This window comes from Monodelphis domestica, chromosome 5 (assembly GCF_027887165.1).
Source record: "Monodelphis domestica isolate mMonDom1 chromosome 5, mMonDom1.pri, whole genome shotgun sequence".
NCBI classification, from domain to species: domain Eukaryota; kingdom Metazoa; phylum Chordata; class Mammalia; order Didelphimorphia; family Didelphidae; genus Monodelphis; species Monodelphis domestica.
This window is the reverse complement of record NC_077231.1, coordinates 211258571-211284549: the sequence shown is the minus strand read 5'-3', so window position 1 is coordinate 211284549 and position 25979 is coordinate 211258571. Positions and strand designations below refer to the sequence as shown.

The 25979-nt window shown below is 36.0% G+C and overlaps 1 protein-coding gene across 2 annotated transcripts in view; it reads left to right on the top strand.

Annotated features, from left to right (window-relative positions):
• DGKI (diacylglycerol kinase iota) overlaps positions 1-25689 on the top strand; it is a 623490-nt gene extending 597801 nt beyond the window's left edge. For both annotated transcript variants that reach the window (XM_056799742.1, XM_003342025.4), the window contains 3 exons: positions 64-100; positions 2105-2204; positions 13574-25689. In XM_056799742.1, the coding sequence (XP_056655720.1) occupies positions 64-100; positions 2105-2204; positions 13574-13690 (254 nt within the window). In that variant the 3' untranslated portion in view covers positions 13691-25689. The remainder of the gene's footprint in view (positions 1-63; positions 101-2104; positions 2205-13573) is intronic.
• Positions 25690-25979: the final 290 nt, after the last annotated feature.

Here is a 25979-nt window from a genome sequence, read left to right as displayed (position 1 = left end):
TCCTGGATCTTACCAATTTTTTTCTTACTTCCTCATTACATAAATGCTTTATTTCTTTGACAGGTCCTTCTGAGTTGCTGGATATGACAGACAGTGAAACGTGAGTACTCATCCAGCATTCTATGGTTTATGAGTTTCTCTCTGGAAAATGGTTGGAAGAATGGAAAGAAGCACAGTCTGAAGGGTCTGAAAGTAATACTTGGAGACCATCCAAAAGTCTACTACCTCTCCTTTTTAAATTCCATATACAAATTCTACATTATGCTGTGAGAAGATAGTGTAGAAGATTTAAGGATATAGAGTTAAAATCTAGATACCTGGATTTAAATCCCACCCTGATACTTATTAGTAATGTGACCACAAGCAAGTCATTTGGCCTTTCTATGGCTCAGACAATTCTCTAAGACCTATGTACTAAGTTATGAATGGGTTGGAATGTTTATTGGTTGATAGAATTCCCTTAAAATCACACTTCCAAGACCTATTGATGTATAATTTTTCATTTTTCACCTATGATAAATACAAGTTTCCCTGTATATATGTACAATAATATAGTAATATACAAAAATGTTAGTACAGTATAGAGAAAAGTTCATTAGGCCAGAAATCCCATGCCATGACTGGTTCAAATATTAATCTTCTTTGCACCTTGATTTGTCACATGGTATCTTGGTCTTTCCATTTCAACTAGTCAAACATTATATACCTGACAGGAATAAAAAATTATTTTTGGTGGTTTCTATAGCTGAAATTGGGGACAAAGTAGATGCCAACAATGAGAAATTATGCAGAGGCATGAAAAAGAATGATGACCTAAGCTAAGCATTTTTCAAGGATAAAAATAAGATAAGAGGGACTCAAAGGAATATTTTCATCCCAGCAATCTCTGGGCCCCATAGTTGGATTTTCTATTATAAACCTCATCTGTCTGTCAGCACAAACCACAAGCATCCCAATAATTGAATCAATGAATCACAGAATTTTTAAAGCAGGAAAGAATCTCAGAGATATGTTTCAACACCTATATTTTAATAGAATAATAATGTGGTATAGTAAGAAATAGCATTGGTTTTGACTTTGGAATCAAGGGTATCTGGGTTTGAATCCTGTACTTACTAATTGTGTAATTTTGGAAAAGCCATTGAACCCTTGGGAGCCACAGTTGATTCATTTGCAAAATGTGGGTAATAATAGTTCATTCCTGAAGAATTTGAGCTGGAAGGAACTTAAGCCAAATAGTCTAAATTCCTTATTTTACAGATTAAAAAATAGCCCAGAGAAGAAAAGGTAAATATCCAGGATCAAACAGGCACTAAATGTTAGAGATGAGATTTGAACTCTGGCCCTTTAACTCTTGAAGCAAAGTTGTTTCCATTGTACTAAGCCAGAGCTACTTCACATTTAAAGTATACTTTCTCACTTTTGAAATGCTTTCACATGCATTATATCATTGAAACTTCAGAACAAATCTGATGTTTACAACATGGGAAGCCATGGGCAAGTCCTTTCTCCCCTTCAAGCCTCTGTTCCCTCATCTGTAAAATGAAGTCAAATCAAATGTCTCTTGAGGCCCCTTCCAGCTTGAAAGCTATGATCTATGATCCTCGTTTTATAGATGAAAATTCAGAGATTCAGAGAAGTCAGTTGATTTATTGAAGGCAGCCAAGCTAAAAAGATCTAGACTTATCTGACCCAGAGTCTTTCAATCTAATGTCTTTACACTCAGTTGCAGTGGCTTTTCTACAACACATTCCATCCCTAGAGAGCCTGGTGACTTGTTATTAATAAAGGAATAATAACAATAATAATGTTGATAAAGTAAATCTTTAAATTTTCAACCAGGGGGCCCAGTTGAGTTCTGCCATTATGAAAAAATGAAAAAGAAGAGAGAACCTAATGTCTGATACTGTAGTTGTTTGAGCTAGTCATTAATCTATGAATCTATGGCTCAACTGAATAAAATGATTATCACCCTTCTCCCAGTGTCATTTAACCATTTACAGTGAAGGAGCTAGCTGAGAACATACTGTGTAGAGAAAGGTGTGGTTTTTCCCTCCATGGTTAAAGTTCCTCACTGCTAGTTTCTTCTTTGGTCTTGATTTAGGGGAGAGACAGCATTGCATAAGGCTGCCTGCCAGAGGAACCGGGCTGTCTGCCAACTCCTGGTGGATGCAGGGGCATCTCTGAGAAAGACGGATTCCAAGGTAACCTGATGAGTGAGTGGAAACATTTTCCTAGCTAGGCATAGCCATTGGCACCATAGCCTTCACTTGTGCACATAGCTAGGGCATCTCTTCTATGCTCATGGCAGTGCCTGGGGCTTTGGGGGAAAAAAAGGAGGAAAAAATAAAGTACTTTATTTAGAGAAACTGCATTTTAAATGTATAACCACAAAGAAAGGGTGTGTATTTGCATAGGTACATTTATAAATCTCCATGTGTGCCCAACCTTAGTTTGGCTGGTCTGTCACTTTGGCTAAGCCCTGACAGTCAGGCTCTGGGGGGAGGAGATATCCAATGTACAAATATGGAAATCAGGGTCATTCTAATGGGGTGATGGCATGGGGATGGAGTACTATTATCCTTCAGGGTTGTTGAAGGGAGCATGGGAAGGAAGGCAGAGGAATGCGATTCATCATTCAACCTAATATTTATGTGCTACAGTGTTCCTGTTACCATACTATGTGGCAAGAAGTTATAAGTAACAAAGAATTCAAATCCATTCAACATGGTTTTATTAAGTGGCTGCTATTTGCAAGACGCTGCTACATGATGAAAAGATAATAGTCTTTACACTCAAGGATTTTTTATTCTGCTGGATTAGGAGGTGGGAATAGAAAATAGACATGGATAAAGAAATACAATGTAATTCATGGGTGGAAACTTGGGGTGGAAGAGTACTAATATTTGAGGGAGATCGAAATCGCAGACCAAGTGACCCAAGTAGGGAACATTAATATTAAATAATAATCCCTTACATGTATTAGTAGTTATTTTTTTCCAAGAGGCTTATCAATCTATTATCCCTTTTGATTTCTACATTAATTTTTGAGCTAGATAGGGCATAGATTATCATCACTCTTTTACAGATGAGGAAAATGAGATAGACAGAATTTAAAAAAAATTAAATTTTATTTAGTCAATTTCAAACATTATTCCTTGGTTACAAAAAATCCTATTTTATTACTCCCTTCCCTCCCCCTGCCATTCCTGTTGCTGACGCACAATTCCACTGGGTATTACATGTGTCCTTGATCAGAACCTATTTCCATGCTGTTGATTTTTGCACTGGGATGCTCATTTAGTGTCTATATCCCCAATCATATCCCCCTTGACCCATGTAACCAAGCAGTTGTCTTCTCTCTTTCTATTCCCAAAGTTTTCCTCTGAATGTGGATAGTGTTCTTTCTCGCAAATCCCTCTGAGTTGTTCAGGATCACTGCATTGCCACTAATGGAGAAGTCCATTACATTTGATTATACCACAGTGTATCACTCTCTGTGTTCAATATTCTCCTGGTTCTGCTCCTCTCACTCTACATCAATTCCTGGAGGTTGTTCCAGTTCCCATGGAATTCCTCCACTTTATTATTCCTTTGAGCACAATTTCCATCACTAACACATACCACAATTTGTTCAGCTATTCCCCAACTGAAGGGCAGGCCCTCATTTTCCAATTTTTTTGCCACCACAAAGAGCGTAGCTATGAATATTCTTATATAAGTATTTTTCCTAATTATCTCTTTGGGGTACAAACCCAGCAGTGCTATGGCTGAATCAAAGGGCAGACAGTCTTTTAGAACCCTTTGTTCATAATTCCAAGTTGCCCTCCAGAATAGTTGGATCAATTCACAACTCCACCAGCAATGCATTAATGTTCAGACTTTGCCACATCCCCTCCAGCATTCATTACTTTCCATTGCTGTCATCTTAGCCAATCTGCTAGATGTGAGGTGATAACTCAGAGTTGTTTTGATTTGCATCTCTCTGATTATAAGACATTTAGAACACTTTTTCATGTACTCATTAATAGTTTTGATTTCTTTATCTGAAAATTGCCTATTCATGTCCCTTGCCTATTTATCAGTTGGGGAATGGCATAATTTTTTTGTACAATTGATTTAGCTCTTTATAAATTTGAGTAATTAGACCTTTGTCAGAGGTTTTTATAAAGATTGTTTCTCAATTTGTTACTTCCCTTCTAATTTTGGTTACATTGGTTTTGTTTGTACAAAACCCTTTTAATTTAATGTAATCAAAATTATTTATTTTACATTTTGTTACTTTTTCTAAATTTTGCTTGGTTTTAAAATCTTTCCTTTCCCAAAGGTCTGACATATATACTATTCTGTGTTCACATAATTTACTTATAGTTTCCTTCTTCATGTTCAACTTTTTCACCCATTCTGAGTTTATCTTGGTGTAGGGTGTGAGGTGTTGATCCAAACCTAATCTCTACCACACTGTCTTCAAATTTTCGCAGCATTTTTTATCAAATAGTGGATTTTTGTCCCCAAAATTAGAATCTTTGGGCTTGTCATAAACTGTCTTGCTGAGGTCACTTTCCCCAAGTCTATTTCACTGATCCTCCATTCTGTCTCTTAGCCAATACTATATTGTTTTGATGACCACTGCTTTATAGTATAGTTTGAGATCTGGTACTGCAGGGCCACCCTCCTTTGCATTTTTTTCATTATTTCTCTGGATATCCTTTATCTTTTGTTCCTCCAAATGAACTTTGTTATGGCTTTTTTTAATTCAGTAAAAAAAAAAGGTTTTTGGTAGTTCAATGGGTATAGCACTAAATAAGTAAATAAGTTTGGGTAGGATGGTAATTTTTATTAGGTTAGCTCATCCTACCCATAAGCAGTTAATATTTTTCCAATTGTTTAGATCTAGTTTTAATTGTGTGGAAAGTGTTCTGAAGTTATATTCATATAGTTCCTGTTTTTGTCTTGGCGGATAGATTTCTAAGTATTTTATATTGTCTAGGGTGATTTTAAATCGAATTTATCTCTCTAATTTTTGCTGCTGAGATGAATTGGAGATATATAGAAATGCTGATGACTTATGTGGGTTTATTTTGTATCCTTTAAGATTGTTGCATCTATGTTCACTAGGGAGATTGGTTTGTAGTTTTCTTTCTCTGTTTTTGACATTCCTGGCATTGGAATCAGTACCATATTTGTGTCATAAAAGGAATTTGGTAGAGCTCCCTCTTTGTTTATTCTGTCAGATAGTTTGTATAGTGTTGGGATTACTTGTTCTTTGAATGTTTGATAGAATTCACTTGTGAATCCATCACGCCCTGGGGATTTGTTCTTAGAGAGTTCATTGATGGCTTGTTCAATTTCTTTTTCTCATATGGGATTATTTAAGATTTCTATATCTTTTTTCTGTCAATGTAGGTGATTTATATTTTTGTAAATATTCATCCATATCACCTAGGTTGGTATATTTATTGCCATTATTGCAAAATAGTTCTTAATGATTGCCTTAATTTCCTCTTCATTAGAGGTGAGGTCTCCCTTTTCATCTATGACACTATTAATGTGGTTTTCTACTATTCTTTTTTTTTCATTAGATTGACCAGTACTTTGTCTATTTTATTTGTTTTTTTTTCAAAATACCAGCTTCTAGTTCTATTATTAGTTCAATAGTTCTTTCACTTTTGATTTTATTAATTTCTCCCTTAATTTTAAGGATCTCTAATTTAGTTTTCTTCTGGGGATTTTTAATTTGTTTGCTTTCAAGGTTTTTGATTTGCATGTCCAATTCATTGACCTCTGCCTTCCCTAATTTGTTAATATATGATCTCAAGGATACAAATTCTCTCCTAAGTACTGCTTTGGTTTCATCCCATAGATTTTGAAAGGATGTCTCATCATGTCATTTTCTTCAATGAAATTATTCATTGTTTCTATGATTTGTTCTCTAACTAATCAATTTTGGAGAATCATATTATTTAATTTCCAATTAATTTTTTATTTGGCTCTCCATATACCCTTAATGATCATTATTTTTATTCCCTTATGGTCTGAAAAGGTTGCCTTTATTATTTCTCCTTTTCTGTATTTGTTTGCAATATATATATGACCTAGTACATGGTCAATCTTTGTGAATGTACCATGTGCTGATGAAAAGAAGGTGTATTCCTTTTTGTCCCTATTTATTTTTGTCCATATATATATTTATTTATTTATTTATTTAATTTTTACTTGGTCGTTTCCAAACATTATTCATTGGAAACAAAGATAATTTACTTTTCTTCCCTCCTCACCCTCCCACCACCTCTCCCATAGCCCACACGCGATTCCACTGGGTATCACATGTGTTCTTCATTCAAACCCATTTCCATGTTGTTGGTATTTGCATCAGAGTGTTCATTCAGAGTCTCTCCTCAGTCACATCCCCTCCACCCCTGTAGTCAAGCAGTTGCTTTTCATTGGTGTTTTTACTCCCACAGTTTATCTTCTGCTTCTGGATAGTGTTTTTTAGATCCCTACTGATTGTTCAGGGACATTGCATTGCCACTAATGGAGAAGTCCATTACCTTCGATTGTACACCTGTTCATGTCCCTTGCCCATTTATCAATTGGAGAATGGCTTGATTTTTTGTACAATTGATTTAGTGCTTTGTAAATTTGAGTAATTAAACCTTCGTCAGAGGTTTTTATAAAGATTGTTTCTCAATTTGTTGATTCCCTTCTGATTTTAGTTACATTGATTTTGTTTGTACAAAAAACTTTTTAATTTGATGTAGTCAAAATAATTTATTTTACATTTTGTGACTCTTTCTAAGTCTTGCTTGGTTTTAAAATCTTTCCCTTCCCAAAGGTCTGACATGTATACTATTCTGTGTTCACCTAATTTACTTATAGTTTCCTTCTTTATGTTCAAGTTATTCACCCATTCTGAATTTATCTTGGTGTAGGGTTTGAGGTGTTGATCCAAACCTAATCTCTCCCACACTGTCTTCCAATTTTCCCAGCAGTTTTTATCAAATAATGGATTTTTGTCCCAAAAGCTGGGGTCTTTGGGTTTGTCATAAATTGTCTTGCTGAGGTCATTTACGCCAAGTCTATTCCACTGATCCTCCTTTCTGTCTCTTAGCCAGTACCAAATTGTTTTGATAACCACTCCTTTATAGTATGTTTGAGATCTGGGACTGTAAGTCCTCCTTCCTTTGCATTTTTTTTCATGATTTCCCTGGATATCTTTGATCTTTTGTTCTTCCAAATGAACTTAGTTATGGTTTTTTCTAATTCAGTAAAGAAGTTTTTTGGTAGTTCAATGGGTATGGCACTAAATAAGTAAATTAATTTGGGTAGGATTGTCATTTTTATTATGTTAGCTCGTCCCACCCATGAGCAATCAATGTTTTTCCAATTGTTTAGATCTAGTTTTAGCTGTGTGGAAAGTGTTTTGTAGTTGTGTTCATATAGTTCCTGTGTTTGTCTCGGCAGATAGATTTCTAAGTATTTTATATTGTCTAGGGTGATTTTAAATGGTATTTTGCTTTCTAATTCTTGCTGCTGAGATGTGTTGGAGATATATAGAAATGCTGATGGCTTATGTGGGTTCATTTTGTATCCTGCAACTTTGCTAAAATTGTTGATTATTTCGAGTAACTTTTTGGTTGATTCTCTAGGATTCCTTAAGTAAACCATCATATCATCTGCAAAGAGTGATAGCTTGGTCTCCTCATTGCCAATTTTAATACCTTCAATTTCTTTTTCTTCTCTAATTGCTACTGCTAGTGTTTCTAGTACAATGTTAAATAATAGAGGTGATAATGGGCATCCTTGTTTTACTCCTGATCTTATCGGAAAGGCTTCTAGTTTATCCCCATTGCAGATGATGTTTGCTTATAGTTTTAGATATATACTGTTTATTATTTTTAGGAAAGGCCCTTCTATTCCTATACTTTCTATTGTTTTCAACAGGAATGGGTGTTGTATTTTATTAAAGGCTTTTTCTGCATGTATTGAGATAATCATGTGATTTTTGTCAGTTTGTTTGTTAATATGGTCATGTCCATATATTTATTAACTCTATTTTTTCTAAGATTTCATTCACATCTTTTACCTCTTTCTTACTTATTTTTTGATTTGATTTGTCTAAATTTGATAGTGGTAGGTTCAGGTCTCCCACTAGTATAGTTTTACTATCTATTTCCTCCTTCAATTCCACTAGTTTCTCTTTTAGAAATTTGGATGCTGTACCATTTGGTGCATACATGTTGATTACTGATATTTCCTCATTGTATATACTCCCTTTTGTCCAGATGTAATTACCTTCTATATGTGTTTTAACTAGATTTATTTTTACTTTGGCTTTGTCAGATATCATGATTGCAATGCCTGCCTTTTTTTCTATCAGTTGCGGCCCAATAGGTTTTGCTCCAACCTTTAATTCTAACCTTGTGAGTATCTACCCACCTCAGGTGTGTTTCTTGTAGACAACATATGATAGGATTTTTGATTCTTATCCACTCTCCTATTTGTTTTTGTTTTGTGGGTGAGTTCATCCCATTACTGATCAAAGTTATGATTGTCACTTATGTATTCCCCAGCATTTTGATATACTCTCCTAGTTCTGTCCTTTCTTCTTTTCCTATATCCTTTTAAACCAGTTGTTTACTTTTAATCAATCCCCCTAATTCCCTCCCTTAATATGCTTCCCTTTCTGGCTCCTCCCTTTTTATCCCCTTCTTGTATTTTAGAGTCTGTTAAGTTCCCTTCCCCCTCCTATTCCCTCCCTTTTTGTACTCCCTGCCCCCTATCCCCCTCAGTTTTACCTTCTCACTTTCCCTGTAGGATAAGATAGAATTCAGGACCCCAATGGATCTATATGCTCTTCCCTCTCAGAATTGATTTCACTGAGAGTAAGCTGATTTTTCTAATTACTATAACATTGAATAAAATTTTTGAGAGTTACAAATAACATTTATTTTCTGCATATATTAATATATATGTATATATATACATATATATACATAATTTGATCTAATTGTAGCCCTTAAAGAAGAGAGTTTGAATAAGAAAACACTTTTACCCTTTTCACTCTCTTTCGTATTTACCTTTTCATATTTCTCTTGATCTTTGTGTTTGGATATCAAACTTTCCACTTAGTTCTGTTAGTTTTTTTAAAAATACTTGGAAATCTATTTTGTTGCATGCCCATACTTTCCACTGGAAGTATAGAGTCAGTTTTGATGGATATGTGATCCTTGGTTGAAGACCCAATTTTCTTGCCTTTCTGAATATCATGTTCCAGGTCTTGCAGTCCTCTAGTGTGGAAGCTGCCAGGTCTTGTGTGATCCTGATTGGTGCTCTTTTGTATCTGAATTTTCTCTTCTTGGCTTCTTGTAGTATTTTCTCCTTAGCTTGAAAGCTCTGCAATTTGGCAATTACATTCCTGGGAGTTGTCTTTTGAGGATTTAGTGTAGAAGGTGTTCTATGAACTCTTTCAATGTCTATTTTGCCCCCTTGTTCAAGAATATCAGGGCAGTTTTCTTGGATAATTTTTTAAAGTATGATGTCAATATTTCTGTTTATTTCTGACTTTTCAGGTAGACCAATGATTCTCAAATTGTCTCTCCTTGCTCTGTTTTCCTGATCTGTCATCTTGTCAGTGAGATATTTTATGTTTTCTTCTATTTTGTCATTCTTTTGACTTTGTTTTATTAATTCTTGCTGTTTTGTAAGATTATTGGTTTCTAGTTGCCTAATTCTGGTCTTTAAAGATTAGTTTTCCTTTTCAGTTTGATCTATCCTGCTTTTCGTGGCTTCCAGCTGTTTCTCCAATTGGGAGATCTTGTCCTTTAAACTGTTATTTTCTTTTTGCACTATTTCCCACTTTTCTTGCCAGAAGACTTCCATCTTTTTGATAAGCTCCAATTTAAATTCTTCAGGAGCTTGTGGACAATTTCCATTTTTTGGAAGGTTTTGGGTTTATTTGAATTTCCTCCTCTATTTCCTTTGTAGCCTGTGTTTTTCCTCTGTAAAAAATTTCCCGGGTCAACCCCCTCTTCTTTTTTTGTGGAGGGAAGTTGTAGCTCCTGGGCACAATTTGCCATCATTGTGGAGGCTTTCCCTTCCCTTTTTGGTCAGAAATCTGAGTGACAAGGGCTGGTTCTCTGTGTATCGAGTTAAGGAGCAAGGATTTGGCCTGAAGCAAGCTCTCGAATCTCTGAAGCTTCTGCTGTTTGCTGCCATTCTCTGTGTTTTCTTCCAGTGAGAGCCCACAATCTGTTCTCTTCAGCCTGCTGGGGTTTCAGATGTAGCTGCTCTCAGGAGTAGGTTTTTGGTAGTCTTAGTCAGCTGTCAAGGACCTAGAGGTGCTCCTTACACACTCTAGAGGTGCCCCTCTCTCACTTGCTGATTCTGTCACACACTGGCTCTGACTCTGGCTTCATAGGTGGGATGGGAGAGGGTAAATCAGCTCGCATTTTGATGGGAGCTTTTACACCCCCTTATGGTGTGAAAATGCCCCAATCCCACATAACTTCAATGCTACACACTGCTGCAGAGTCCCTTCGTTCTTATAAATTTGTTTTTTTTTTTTTTTGGTATTTTGATGTAGTCTATATCGGTGGGTGCTGAGGAGAGGAAGAGTCTTGCATCTAGACTGCCGCCATGTTTACCCGGAAGTCCCTCTGCCAGATAGACAGAATTTTCAAAGTTACATGTATAACAGTGGTAGAGGTAGGACTAAAAGCTAATTTAGATATTCCCAACTAGCTTTCTAGATCCAGCAAAGTTGGTGTAGGGGGAAGAACACAGGATCTGAGGTCAGAAGACCTGAGTTCAAAGCCTATTTAAGCTGTTTACTACCTGTGTATTCTTAGGTAAGTCATGTGACCTCTTTGGGCTTCAAACAGTCATCTATAAAATGAGTTTGCTGGATAGATGACTCTTCTAGCTCTAAATCTATGATTCTATCAAGCTTTTGAGGGAACATTGCCTACCCCAAAATAAAATGATGTTGATTTTCTTATGTCTCATGACTATAAAATCATACCTCATATATTGTTGTCCCATTTAAAAAAAAGGTTTGTTCAGTTTTCAATTGTATTCAACTCTTTCTGACCCCATTTTCTTGGCAAAGGTATTGGAGTTGTTTGCCATTTCCTTCTCAATTCCATTTTACAGTCAAGGAAACTGAGGTAAACATTGTTAAGCAACTTTCCCAGGATCACATAGTTATTAAGTGTCTGAAACCAGATTTGAGCTCAGGAATATGAATTTTCCTTACTCCAGACTGGGTACTTTATTTACTGTTCCACCTACCTACCCTAAAAAAAATATTAAAATATAGAAGTAGTGTCCTTTTCTCTAAATATGTGTTTTGTATGTGCTTCTCTTTTACTGAAAGGTCTAGGTAAAGAAATATGAATATGACCTTAATGACATCTTTTGAGTAGAGAATTCCAAAGGGCAGGGATGAAGAGCCAATAAAAAAAGTTATATTGTAGACATGAGATGAAGATATTGGATGAACTAGTTAAGGCTGGGCTATCGTCAGAAAAGAAGAAATCCAGTAAATCCAACCTAGGAATTCTATGTCCAGAAAAGAAAGACACAGGTTCAAGCAGAAATACTTGAAGGATGGAAGTGGAAATTAGAGAGAGGGGAAAACACTCAGATGGGGTTCAGGTGATTACAGGAAGAGAAGATTTAACAGAAGGCAAATGGGAATCATCAAGAAGACACTAAGTAAGCACATTTTGGGCTGATAGCTGTTAGTTTATGGAAAGGAGAGAGAAATCCAGCAAAACTGAAATGAGTATAGGTAATAAGTCTGTGTCTTTGCTTTCTTGACAGAGATGTAATTTATACCTTGAGATTTCTATGTATCCACAGCAAAGGAATTTTGTAATCTGACAAATGAAGTATGTTATATTGAGGACATATTGAGTGGGACAGAAACACTAAAGAAGAGCCAAGGATAGAGGCAAAAAAGGGGGAAAAATCTCCTTTATAGATTGAAGTGTAGATAGAGGATACCCATAGTGATGATATTCAAGGAGTCCTCTAATTCAGTTACTTTGGACCCATTTTGTCAGCACAGCTTTAAGTTTCTCATTACCCAACATAAAAGTTTGGAATGGGGCATGCCTGCAAGAACTAAACTTTGTTGAAGGGGAAAAGATAAGAACTTGAAAGGATTACCACATGAGAAAAGTCCATTTCCAAGTAAGAATACTTGGGCAAGGGTGGCATAAAACAATATTAAGGACTTGTCTGAGATGGTTTCTGTTGCTGCTTTCCTTGGGTCTTCCTCATCCTCTTCCATTTTGGTACCAATTTCATGTAATGAAAAATGACTTAAGAGGCAAATGATCTAGATTCAGATCCCTGCTTTGTCACTCATCCTTTGTATAACTCTAGACAATTCACTTAATCTTCTTGGGTTTTACTTTTTTCCATTTTTAAGTTGAGAGAGTTGGACTAAGTGGCCACGAAGATCCCATTCAGATTTAGATCTATGATTCTTTTATTCTTTCTCTTTCTTTTTCTCTCTGGCCACCGACATGATTAGATCATCAATGTTATTTGATTTAGGTGATGTCCTCAGAGCTTTACTCCTTGTGTTCTGAATCTTTTTTTTTCCATATATGAAGTCATTAAGTCAAGTAGCATTCATTAATCTCCTACTGTGTGCCAAACAGTCTTTTCCCTCAGAGCTCTGCTAGGTCACTGATCCACCAATTTCAGGTAAGTCATTAATAGATAGATAGATAATGATAGATAATGAGATTATACCTGATATCTAACATTTCTATCCAGAGGTCTTCATCTATTATTATGTTTCTCTTTTGATTAATATGAAATAAGTAAAAAAGAATAATAAATAGACCTAGCCAACTACCTCCTTTTCCTGTAGATTCAAGCAGCTTAATTTAAAAAAAAAATCATGGAAAGACCTACATGAAATTTAAAGAGCAAAACAAACAGAACCAAGAGAACATTATATACAGCAAGAGAAATATTGTTTGGAGAATAACTTGTGTGTATGCCCACATTCAGAGAAAGAACTAATAAATAGAAACAAGCAAGACATCATCATATATACATATATCTTTTTGCCAAATGATACCTTCTTGAGTATGGGGAAGGGAGGGAAGGAAGGAGATATCAGGGAACTTTAATGTAACAAAAAAAACATAAATTTAAAACAACAAATAAACAAAAACTTCCCCAGGCAACCCCTGCATCTGGGACTGCTCTGGGACTATGCTCTCTTCATTTTTGCAGTTATCAAATCATAACAGGGGGATTCTTTTTTGGTTGAGGCACCAAATTATTAGCTATGGTCTTAACTTGGAATTGATTTTTAAAGAAATCCCTTTCAGGAACATAGAGTATCTGAGGAATATTCTAGAGAACTTTAAAATCAGCAGAGAAAACTGTTTTCTGGGCTTCTGTGATCCCCCTTAGCTTGTACTTGTTCTCTAAGAAAGATGCTAACATTCACTTTCTAAGCAACCACTATGAGTGATGGTCTGTCTTTGTGTGTGCATCTGATATTCTCCCTTTTGTTCTTATGTCTTTTTCTTTCCATCTACAGGGCAAGACCCCTCAAGACAGAGCCCAGCAGGCTGGGGACCCAGATCTAGCTTCCTACCTAGAGAGCCGTCAGAGTTACAAGATCCTTACCCATGAAGACCTAGAGACTGCAGTTTGACTCAGGTAGAAGGAAAAGAGAACTCTGGTGAGAATATCGACAATGCCCGTTGGCAATCCGGCAGCTCCTGTAGAAGAAACTGATGGAATCAATGTGTCTATCTTTATCATACAAGATATCTATCTGAGGACATGCCACCAGTTTCTAAGGGCTACTGAGATGTACCACGGAATACAATGGCCCCCAGGGAATGAGGCAGGATCCATGGAGGTTTGTGGAAGACATGGTCCACAAAATTTGATCCTTATTGCTTCCAGCAAGTAGCATGAACTTCTGTGTTCACCTGTATAATTTACTTTAAAGTCAGAAAGGATGTTCCTATAAATGGCACTGCTCCCTGTTCCCCTGCTGTGCAGAATGTTCCCTTACATCCACACAGACCTACTACTATAATCCATCACTTGGTTTTAAATTAAAAGGATGTCTATTCCCTTAATAGTCAGGCTTCAAAGCTAATGTGGCTTTTGGAAGGACATTTAAGAAGTTCTGGATGGCCCATTAATACACAACTCAGCTTCAGTTCCCTATGACTAAATTCATCTAAAATATTTAGTAACTAGGGAGTGTTCTCCCTTTTTTTGCATGGGTTCCTCTCTTACTTTTTCCATTTTATGGGAACTGGGAAGTACCTCATGGATGATGTCAAGTGGTATCAGAATTGTGTCCTGCTAAATCTCTGAGCTATGAGGTGGCATGGAAACATGTGGGTTTCATTATGTGGTCAGTGAGCAGGGCTCTGAGGTACCATGCTAAGGTATCCAATGTGGTAGATTGGGGTTCCTGGTCTCTACCCATGGCAAGAAAGTAATGATTCAGCTTGGGCTTTTTGTATAGCTGAGTACTGCCTATGTGTAGCCATGTTTGCCTTCTGGTGCAATGAAATTGAAGGATGGACAGAACAGAGGCAGTCAGACAGTTGATACAGCCACCTACTTCTAAGAGCTACAAGAAAAAAGAAAGCAGACAATCAGAAGTGGAAACTCTGGGAATAGGGAATGGAGTATTGTGGAAGAATTTATTTCCAAACATTTCTGAGAACAGAGAACAGACCTGTTCTGGAAAGGCTTGACATAAAATAGTGAAAGATAAAATGACAATTTCTAAGAAGACTCATTTAAGTAAAATAGCAATCATTGGTCTTCTAACCAATGTTACTCTAACCTACCATCTTGGGTACAACTGTATTAGGGAGCCTCCTCTGGCTTTTAGGGTTTGGCTTTAATCACTTCATTTCAAACAATGTCCCAACAGTGAGAAAATCCAGAGCCTCTGCACCATTTATTTCTCTTCTACTTAGATAATTTGGCAATATCCAAGGGTTTTTTTTCTGTTTGTATTTTTACAATTGACTACATCTACCACACTGCATGTCAGGTACCAAAGTTACACTTTAACTATCTTGGCTCAATTTTGGAACTATTAACAACCTAATTTTCCATGGAAAAAGAAGTATTTATATCCTCTTTTCTTCTTTCTCTATCCCACAACCTATAATTGGAGAGATCTTAGGAAGAAAGTGCATGACAGTTTTGCTTTCATCAGTGGAGTATGGCTGTTCCATCTTTACCACCTCAGCTCATGTGATTCTTGTGTGCACAGTTCTCTGTGGGTTTGTATTAACTAGGATCTTAGTGCTGATTGGAGCACAGGAAAAAACCTCTGGCTTTGGGACAAATGTTCTTGGCTTTGCTTCTGCAGAAGTTGCAAAGATGGAATGTTTATAGTTCCTCTACTGGCTGTGCAAAGTCTTTCCTACTGCCTAGAAGTGACCCTGTCTTAGTCTCCATCCCATCCCCTCTCATTGGACATGAATAAAGTGTTTTCCTAGTGTTTCTGCATGTGAACTTAAATTTTTGACTTTCTATTTTTAATTTATAGGTCCAGTTGTGATGCACTGATCTTCTGCTTATTTGTATCACATTGTGATGATGATGATATATATATATCAAGGATTTTAAGTACAGATTAGATACAGTATATAAAATAGAGGTTATCCCAAATTATTTAGGGATTCTGTCCACTGTTATATAAACCCCAATCATTTCTAGTTGCATCACTGACATTATTTCAATTGAGAGAGAAAAAGGCAGATTAAGATGATCTATTTCTATATAATCAACCTTCAGAAAATGAAGTATCCATTCAATTTCTCCTGGGAAGAGGTGAATGGGAGAGTGTAGTAGATTATTTCCAGAAACTAGAGAAATAGATTCCAGAAGAATTTAATTCCTGGTGCTTCTCTATTGTAAACATTTCAATGAGTAAACCTATCATGAAGAGGCTGTGGTGAAAAATTCAATCCAGTCATAAGGCCATATTTTAATCTGGCTTTAAAAGATGCACTTGACAGTTCAGTTGTTCCTAGAGATAGAAGTGTTGTGTTTGTGTGTGTGCATGTATGTGTGTGTGTGTGTGTGTAGGTCTGTGGTAATCAGACAACCTTCATTTATGATCCCGAGGGCCTTGAAATTTTCATTGAGGTACCCAAATAGCTCCTATGTAAGGAAAAGGTACAAGTAACAACAGGCTATTGACAACAACCCCAATTGTAGAAGGAATGAAATTACTGTTATAAAGACTGGAAGAACTGTTGACTGTAGGGAGGCCCTGGGGGCATTTTAGAAACTGTTCTCTATGCAAAAAAAAGGCCCTACTTATCTATCTTATATTTGAGGGAGTATAAGATCAGGATTTCTTTTCCCCCCAAAATTTCCAAACATACATGCAAGAAAGCTCCGGTTTTAATATGAGCATATCATAGAATTAACCTTCAGGAGCATGCTTTGGTTCATTTCATTGGTAGAAGTTCTGTATTGGGAACTGTGACTGCCATTATAAATTGGCACCTTTTCCGCAATATGTAATCTTAGATAGAGGCATATTGTTGAGGTGTTAAAACACTTGTCCAGAATTGCACAGACAGTATGTATCAGAGTCTGACATTGAATTCAGGTTTTCTTGACTCCAAAGCCATCTCTTGACTACACCATGCTGTCTCTAACCTTTTGTAACATTTGTTTGTTTGGACAAATAGGCATGGCACAGTACCAGATCCTCTATCCATCAAATGTTAAGATTCGAGAGCTTACCACTCACTGTTTAAGCATCAACTTTGTCTAGGTTGGGATATGAACCAAGTGAATGAGCAAAATAAACTGCACTTCCCTGGAAATGCATTTAAAGCTTCATTTAAAAGACAGAACTATGAAAATGACTTTCGCCCAGAAACACAGAGACAAGTCTATAGGACAGCTACATATGTTGGTGATGTCCCTTTGTGGTTTTTCCTTCTAAGAGTCTTTCCTGTGGTGGCCCTCATCAGCTCCTAAGTTCCATTTTTAGCTTGGACTGATGGAGAATTGAGAAATAGGCTGCTTTTGTTCAAACCCAACTTTATATAACCTTGAAGTGATGTTAGTTATTTTTACAGCTTTTTGTTCCAGTATTGCACATTTAAGAAATAGAACCCAATGACACTGTGCTTTTTCACATCTCTGGGGACATGATAAAGGCCAGAGCTGAGTGAGTAGGGAGACAAGCAGGAAATAGATACAACAAGCAGAGAATTTCCAACTGAAAGTTGTATTTACCTACATAATGGATGAAAAGCCTCAAGCAAAAGCCAGCCTTCAAGCTGCTAACTTAACTGGCCACACTGGAGCAAATTGAAAGTATCATTGCTTTAAAACTTTGCCTGATAACTAGGTTTAGTGCTGAGCCAAATCTGCTTGTGTTATGAGAACTTTAACATGTTATTTGGACCTGGAAAGGCTAGCTTTGCCTACAGCATTTCTGTAGCAGTATTCACTAGAAGCCTTGCAATACCCATATCTGGGGACATATGGGATTTCAGCTGGTACTAATTTAGAAAATAAATGAAAAGTTCATAATCAAGCCAAGATGTTACTAGTGGTGGATGGCATTGCCTTGGTTATGGTCTCAAAGCCAAATAGCTAAGCTTCTAATACGTGTGGCTGAATCAGACTTGCATACTTTTCCACTCAGTTGTGGCATTTTAAATAGATATAAAAATAACTAATTATTGCCATCATCTAGAACCATATATAGCATCATCTATATTTAAATAGAATATTAAAAATTTAGAGCAAGATATAGGGAAACAGAAATACTCAAGTACAAGTTGATACCTTTCTTGCTATGCACTGATTGTTCTGTATTGCAGTTTAATCCAATCTTCATCTTCCTCAAGCCTGAGCACAACCAAATCACCCTGAATCTCTACTTGAATTTAGAAGTACTTAGGGGTTGTGAACAGCTCGAGCACCCTTAGCTAACTAATTTTTCTCTGCTTCAAACCTCTTTTCAGGTGATTTCCCTTCAGTGTTTGATCTGTCTTCTGTGAGAATCCCAAATAGTTGCTTACAATTTCACATTTAGAGTCATGTCTCTTCATTTCAGCCAAAATTCTTCATACTCTTTAAGGGAGGGACAGGTCTCACTGACCTTTGTGATATTCTTGGTGAGATAGAATGTGCTTGTTAAGCTCTCTTACATCTTATCTTATCCCATAATAAAACAGAAAGATATCAAAGCTTTAGGATCCCATGATCTTTCTTTCCTCATTACCAGTTTCTCTATCACCCATCTCCTGAGTCTAGTTGCCTGCTCTCATCAATCATTTATCAAAGTATACTTTACCAATAAATAGATGACTAAATTATCCCATGAAAACTATCATTTACAAAATCCGATTTTTCTCAGTCCTCTTATGCATGTTACTCTGCTGAACCACGTAAGTTACTAACCAGCTCAGAATATATATTTTAAAAGCATATTTAAAATAAACACAATTTCCTAGAGATATTTTTCCTTATAAGTTACATCAGTACTTTAATGTCCAATCAGTTATCAATCAACAAAGATATGTTGAGTGTCTATGTGCCAGGCACAAGTTCAAGTGTCATTTATCTACATATTGTCTTTAGCTAAATGAAAGCAGTTGTTTTCAGTATCAATTACATTTCACACAAAGGCTTAATCTGGATGACTACCTGATTTGTCAATAATAATCTTTAATTGTAGCCAGAGCTTCCAAAGAAAACTCAGAGGGAATAAGGACAGTTTCTTTAACAACAACAAAACAACAAACAACTTCTCATTCTTCTTACTCCTTAAGTAAGATAATCCCCTTTGCTTTAAGAAGAAGATTGGCTACCATGTAATGAATATTTTGAGCTATAATTATTAATTAAATTAAAAACCACATCTAACTCTGCCCTTAGAAATCCCTGTGATATTACTAAATGCTTATTGAATTTAATTGAATCTCCTCTAACCCCAGATTAAATCCAACTCAAGCTGAACTAATCAACTTGTAATTGCCAAATGTCTAATATTTATTATACCACCATACCTAGATACTTCCAGTGAACCAGGAAAAAGTAGAAGTTCTAGTCCCTCTTTCCATGAGAGAGTTGGGGAGATTTGACCACACGTATAAAGATTCGCTGTTACAATTATCATTGGACAAACAAAGGTTTTCTTGAAGATGTAGCATTATAATTCCCAACAGCAGTTAATGATGATCATATGTCTTTCCTCAAAATACTTCTGTGGAGCATAGTATAACTGAAACTGGGTGCCATCTGTCATCATGTCATCACCATAATACTTCTCTCCCAGGCAACAGCCATCCTTCTAGCAAGAGTGCACCCTCAATGAAACTATCCTTCAAGCTATACCCTTCTATGTCTTTCAGGTCACAATGCTCCTCTCTCTATACCCTCTTTTCCCCCTAGTATGTCTGAGGGGAGACTTGAACTCAACTCTTCTTGGTAGCTTTTTATTCAGTACACCTCACTACCTCTCTATGATTGCTATACATACTACAAATGACAAGAGGAGGACATAACCACAAAGAATGTAGTAGTCACTGAAAGGAGTGGTCATTGTACAGTTTCTTAAAGGATTTGGATAAGTGATATAGAACTAAAATACTTTATGGTCTTTGATACTAAACAAAGAGTAGAACTGACAAGTTATGAAATAGGGAGCTCTTGAATGCTTCTGTGAAATAAATCAAGAGAGGTAGACAGGAATGGGAAATTATTCATACTGGAAACCATATAGAACTAAAACAAAGAGATAATGAAATCCTGGGCTGAGGAAGTAGCATTGAAAATGGAGAGGAAAAAATGGATATAAGATATATTTCATTGAAAAAAATGGAAACCCCAGCAGTATTCATGGACAAATCTTAAGAAGATGGAGAAAATAATGAGTCAAAGATGCTTGTCTAAGGATTTAAGCTTAGGTCCCTATGATTCTAGTTCCCTCTCATTCTGTGTCTGTGCACGTGTGCATGTGTGTATGTGTGTGTGTGTGTGTGTGTGTGTGTGTGAGAGAGAGAGAGAGAGAGAGAGAGAGAGAGAGAGAGAGAAAGAGAAAGAGAGAGAAAGAGAGAGAGAGGGGTGGGGAGGGGTGGGGCAGAAAGAAAGAGAAACTAAGGAGCAAATGTTAGTAGATAACCACAATCAGAACATGAAGAGAAAGGAATAATACAGAAGAAAATAGAATGGTAAACAGAGAAATAGCAAGAGAATAAGGAATAGGAAAGAGGAGGAGGAGGAGGAGGATATTCATTAGAAATGTCAAAGAAAATGAGTGTGAATTCTACTTATATTATAAAAATCATCCTATCATACCTTAAAACTTGAATAATTACCTCCTTCACCAAGCATTCACACAAACTGCAAATGTGTTATTATTATTTTTGAACCTCTGAGAGATCTGTGATCTCTTTAGTGCAAGCATTCTCTCCAGTGGTAGAAATTATGATTTATACACATCCACTTATGCTGTGTGATTTTCATCCATCTCTAATGTTATTCTATAACTTCTCCAGATAGAGCCCACTTATGTTGGAAGTGTTCCATTGGCTCTTTTATTTCATTATGTTTATCATATTATGGGAAGGAAGCCCTGAAATCCATTGGAAGTTGGAAGGTTTCTTAAATTTCCTAAATGTATTTTTAAAAATAGACTAAAATTGAATAAATATTTCTTCTAGAATTGACATCTCCACCACTGGAAGAAGATCAAGCATTGAGAATACTAACAGCTGTTTTGCTGAATGCATTATTCCCCTTCTGCCTTGATTCACTACATAAGAAACTGGGTTTCATAGGATTGAAAACTATTTTTAATGTCTATTTCATATATTACTATGGTCAATAAATGAACTATCCACTGCCCAACTCCTTGTTTATGAGATACTATACTCTTAGGAAGATTGTTCATTAGATAAGCAAGATATTTTAATTAATCTTTTAAAGACTTTCCAGCTTCATATGAACTGCTAGTCCCAGGGATTACTTAACATTGCAGGTCAAGTAGATGTCTGCTATCTCTTTGTCTGTCTGTCTGTCTGTCTGTCTGTCTGTCTATCTATCTATCCACCTACCTACCTACCTACCTACCTACCTACCTACCTACCTACCTCCCTACCTCCCTACCTCCCTACCTCCCTATTCCTGATGGTAAGGCAAGAATGCCCTGCTTTCTTGGTGGCTGAAACATAAGTAGTTTTACAAATATAAATTTTAAAGTTTTCACTCATCAACCTGTTATTTTAAAAAGAAAGAATGGCCTGTATCTGATATTATCCTCACTGGAAAGAGGATTGTAGAGCCATATTTTTCATAATCAAGGAAAGGAGTTCCAAAAACAGTAGATATTTGATGATTTGATTGTCAGGAATAATGTATAGGGAATTCCTCTTCAGGCATAGGTTTGATGACCTCTGAGGATAAATTCCAACTCTCAGATACCTGAGTTCTTTAAAAGCAATTCTTGTGTGATCAGATTGTCTTTGTTTCCCTAAGAGACAATCCAGTTCTCCACACATTTAAAAATTCAGTTAATGGAGAAGGTATTATCTTTTTCTTTAGAGAAAATTGACTGGGGACAGGGAACAAGAAATTTTATTTCAACTCTTCATCTTAATATATTTTGTAAGAGCCTGATGGACTTTAAAGGTAATCCAATCCAAACAACTTCTAATCAAGATAAGGAAAATGAGGTACACTTACATTTGGTGAATCATCTAAAGTCATTAGCTAGTTGGAGAGTTAGAACTTGAACTCTCATCTCTTAATGATTAAACCAAAACGACACCAAGTTGATTTGATGTTGATGTTTCTTATCAATTTTATGTTGTTTATAGAATAATTCATCTCAAAATAGGAATTTAAAAGGCCATATTTTGACTTCAATTATCTTTAGCATATGGAAAGGGGTTAGTGCCTTTTTGAAATTGTTCTCCACTTTTTTGTATGTACACACATCATTCATGGAGACCATTTAGCTTTAACCTTTTAAATCTTCCATATTATAAGAAGGATGTCCTGAAACCCAGGAGAAAAGGAAAGGATCCTGAAAATTGCTCATTGTACTTTGTAAAAAATGGCCCAAGAATGAACTAAATACTGCTGCTTACATTGTATTATGGGATGTCCACTCATACATGTCTTTGCAAAGCCAGAGATACATGTGCATTGCTCTCTTTCAATGATGGAAATTCCTCGCTTTATTTTCAGTCTTAAATTTAAACTTAATATGTAAATATACATGAAGTGGTAGAAAAAATTCAACCTGAAAGGAATTTGGGGCCAAAAAATGTAAATGTGAAATGGAAAACGCATTGTAACATATGCCAGCATCAGTCAACAACAATTCAATCCAAATAAAATCTGAGCAACAGAAACATACCATAAAAGGAGATATTCCCATCAATGCATTGGTTCAATCCACATTTTGTTTTCTCTGAATATAAAAGGATAAAGGATAGGTACTGGACCTATGATTTCATTGCTTCAGGGTTCTAAATGCTATTTACCAATGTAGGACAGCATCTTCTCTGCATTTTCTAGTTCTGTAGAGTTGCCTTTAGAAGTGACATCAAACACATAGAAATTGGGCTACCAAATGGTACCTAAGGATTTATGTATGTTGTGTGATGACTTATAATGTTAACACATTGACATTATCTGTGTTCTAGTGTTCTTAAATTAATTTTGTCAAATATTCCCCAATTATATTTTTATCTGGTCCAGGTCACACTGGACTTGTCTCCAATGTTCTATATGTGATACCTCTAGCATAGAGCAATGGGGGGTTAAGTTATTTATTTAGGAGCATATCTCCAAATATGTCAGAAACATGGATCAAAGACAGGACTTCCTGACTTCAAAGCCAACCTTCTAACCACTAAGCCACATTTCATACCTCTTACAAGTCTGAAATATCTTCTATAATGATCCACATTCTTAGTTCTAGAGAGCATGTATAGCACTGTAACCATCTACTTAACGATTCTCAGGAATTTTTTAGACATTGGCTGAGTGTTATTATGAGATGAACTACTTCTCTATTTGTGGTTAATAAATTTTTTTGCATTAGGATATTACTTGCCCAAGATTCCATGAATAACTGGTTAAAGCTGAGCAAGATGGTAGAATTACTTCTTGTGGATCAAGGTTACTTACTCTCTGAACAAGAATATGTGTCATCAAAGATGGAATGAGAAAGCCATATACAAGACACTAAACAAGAGTGCAGGGCAAGAGATGATTAAAATTTTAATTTGATTTATTGAATCTTCAGCTAGCTCATATACTAAAACTCATCACCTTCACAGGTTTTAGATTCTCCATTAGTCCTTTTGGTTAGTTATTCATATCCTGATCCATCTCAAATTGCTGAAGCAATTAGTTTTTTTTTCCCCTTCCTTAATGCCACAAATGTGGAAAGCCACAGGGATGGTTTTCTTTCTTTTCTTGCTACTCCTAAAGCTCTGAAGCTTGTGCTTTTATTCACGCCACTATTTCCCCTATCCAATGCATTTTGCCAAGAAAGCAAACACAATATTTCTAGAAATTATAACTTTCTGACCACAGAATTGTCTGCCTTTTGTGAGACACTGAGTTCCTTTGCAATTACAAAAAGGGGCTAAATGACCATTCAAAGAGATGCTATAATTTTTGTTGGACTAGAGGAGAAGATCCCTTTCACAGCTATCAAATTAAAAATTCTATGATTTTAGAAAGGTTTAGAATTCCATGATGATTTTTTACTTATACTGCAAGAATGTATGATTTTACTTATGTGAGCAATCCTCTCTCTAACACAGATTTGCTGCCCTTCTATGCCTTAATAGACTATCTTTATGAGTTTTCATAACCAGAAACATTTTTCTGAAAACAAACCTCCTATATGTGATGATGAAACATTAGAATAGAATTTTAGAGGAGGAGATAATGATGGTAACAAAGTTTTTAGTGCCTAGAATTTTAGAACTAGAAGATATTTCAGAAATCATCTAGTCCATCTCTCATTTTATGGGCTAGTAATTAAAGGCTCAGAGAGATGAAGACATTGCTCAAAGGTCTGACAGATAGTTAATAAAGTAACTGATATTAGAATTTAGTGACCCTGAACTCCCATGTAAAGTGATAAAAGTATAAGATTACAATTATTTCAGTTCCACTAAATATTTCACCAAATGTCCAGAAAAAACATTTCACAGGATCCACAAAACTTGAATTGATTCTCTCATCATATAGCGACTCTATCTAGATATTTTCCAATGCCACTCATTTCTACTCCTAGCCATTAATTCAATCCTCTACTCTTTATACTTTGATATAAATCATAACATTTGAAAAGGTAGTCATTGATGCAAAGCCTGAAAGGGGAAAAAGAGAAATTACAACTGCATCACCAATGTCTACGGTTCAATACTTTGGGGATGCTGGAGGAGATGGTAAGAAGGTTAAAGCAATTAAAGACATCAGAAGAGTGGGAATAGAAAAGAACTTTACCTCCCCTACCTTCTTGCCTACTCCATCAATTTTGTTTATGCCATCCATACACTCACCCACATATATTACACAGGCACTATAATCAACAATTTCAGATTCTTATGGAGTCTAAGCTCAAAATCACATAGAAAGGAAGTTGAGTCTAACATATTTCTCATTATCCCTCTGCCTGGTTTGCCTTAGTCCACAAGCAGATGCTCACTTATTTACCAGAGCTAACATTGAATCATGTTGCTCATAGAACTCATCAATGCAGCTCTGGGTAATTTCCTAGGAAAGAGAGTCTCTGTTAATAATACAGCTCCACAACATTGCCTCATGTTGTACAGTTCCTGGAATGTGGAACTGAATTTTGATCATGAGATTAATGCAAGTCCAAATTCAAGTTAAAGAAGGCAATCTTAAAGCTCAAGTAAGAATGCAAGGAACAAGGAGAAATTGAGAATTTGAATAATACATGAATGAAGATAAGGCCATAACCAAGCAAAGTCTTTATTTATTTATTTATTTTTTTGCTATTCTCGTTGTCTTTGTCTCTTTTTCTCTCCTCTTTAAGAAAAGAGGGACACAGAAAGATATTGGGCCCCTCAAAAAAGATATGTTGAATTTGATTGTCTGTGAATAAAATTTTATGGCCATCTAAAATTCTCAGGCTTTTTTTCAACAACTTCATTCTGAAAGAGTACATCTGTATCAGACATTGCAATGATATCTATACAGGGCTCTTTCATGTTTTCTGATCCTACTGTCTCACCCCCTTTTAGTCATGTCATTACAAGGCTGCCAGCTGGTAGGTAGAATCCAAAGAAGGTAGCAAGGAAGGAATAACCTATTCCAGAACAAAAGCAAGCAAACAAACAAGCCTCTCCAAGAATTTATGAAAACTGCAAGAGAGAAAGGGGATGGGATAAAGCAGGTGAAGGAGAGTGGATTTTTTTTTTGTATCAGAGTCATAAACTATTTTCTTCCCTAATTTTATTGCATTTCCTCTTTATACAAAGTATCTTGATCACTGTGTTGATGAACAAAGGTTTTAAATTTAACTCGATTGGGGGACTGAATAATCTCTAAACAAGGAAACAACTGGCTCTCGTTCCTTTTGGAAACTTGTGTATTGTGACTTGTGGAAATGTATAAAATAAAAATGAAACACAACTAGACCAGTCTATTTCTGTTACGTGCTGTTGAGTGTCTCTAGGTGTGAATATTACTTAAAATAGTGTTGCAAAGTTGAAACTATGGAAAGACTTGTTGGTCAGTGGATAGGATAATTCCAGTGATTTTATCCCAAAAGAAAATTCTACCACCCAGTAATATTGGAAATTGAGATCCAACAAAGTTAAGTGACTTAAATAAATTTGATTTGAGGGTTGACATTTTTTAAACTTATCAGCCAACTTCAGGATAGTGTAGTGGCAGTAGCACTGGATTTAAAGTTAAAAGATCTG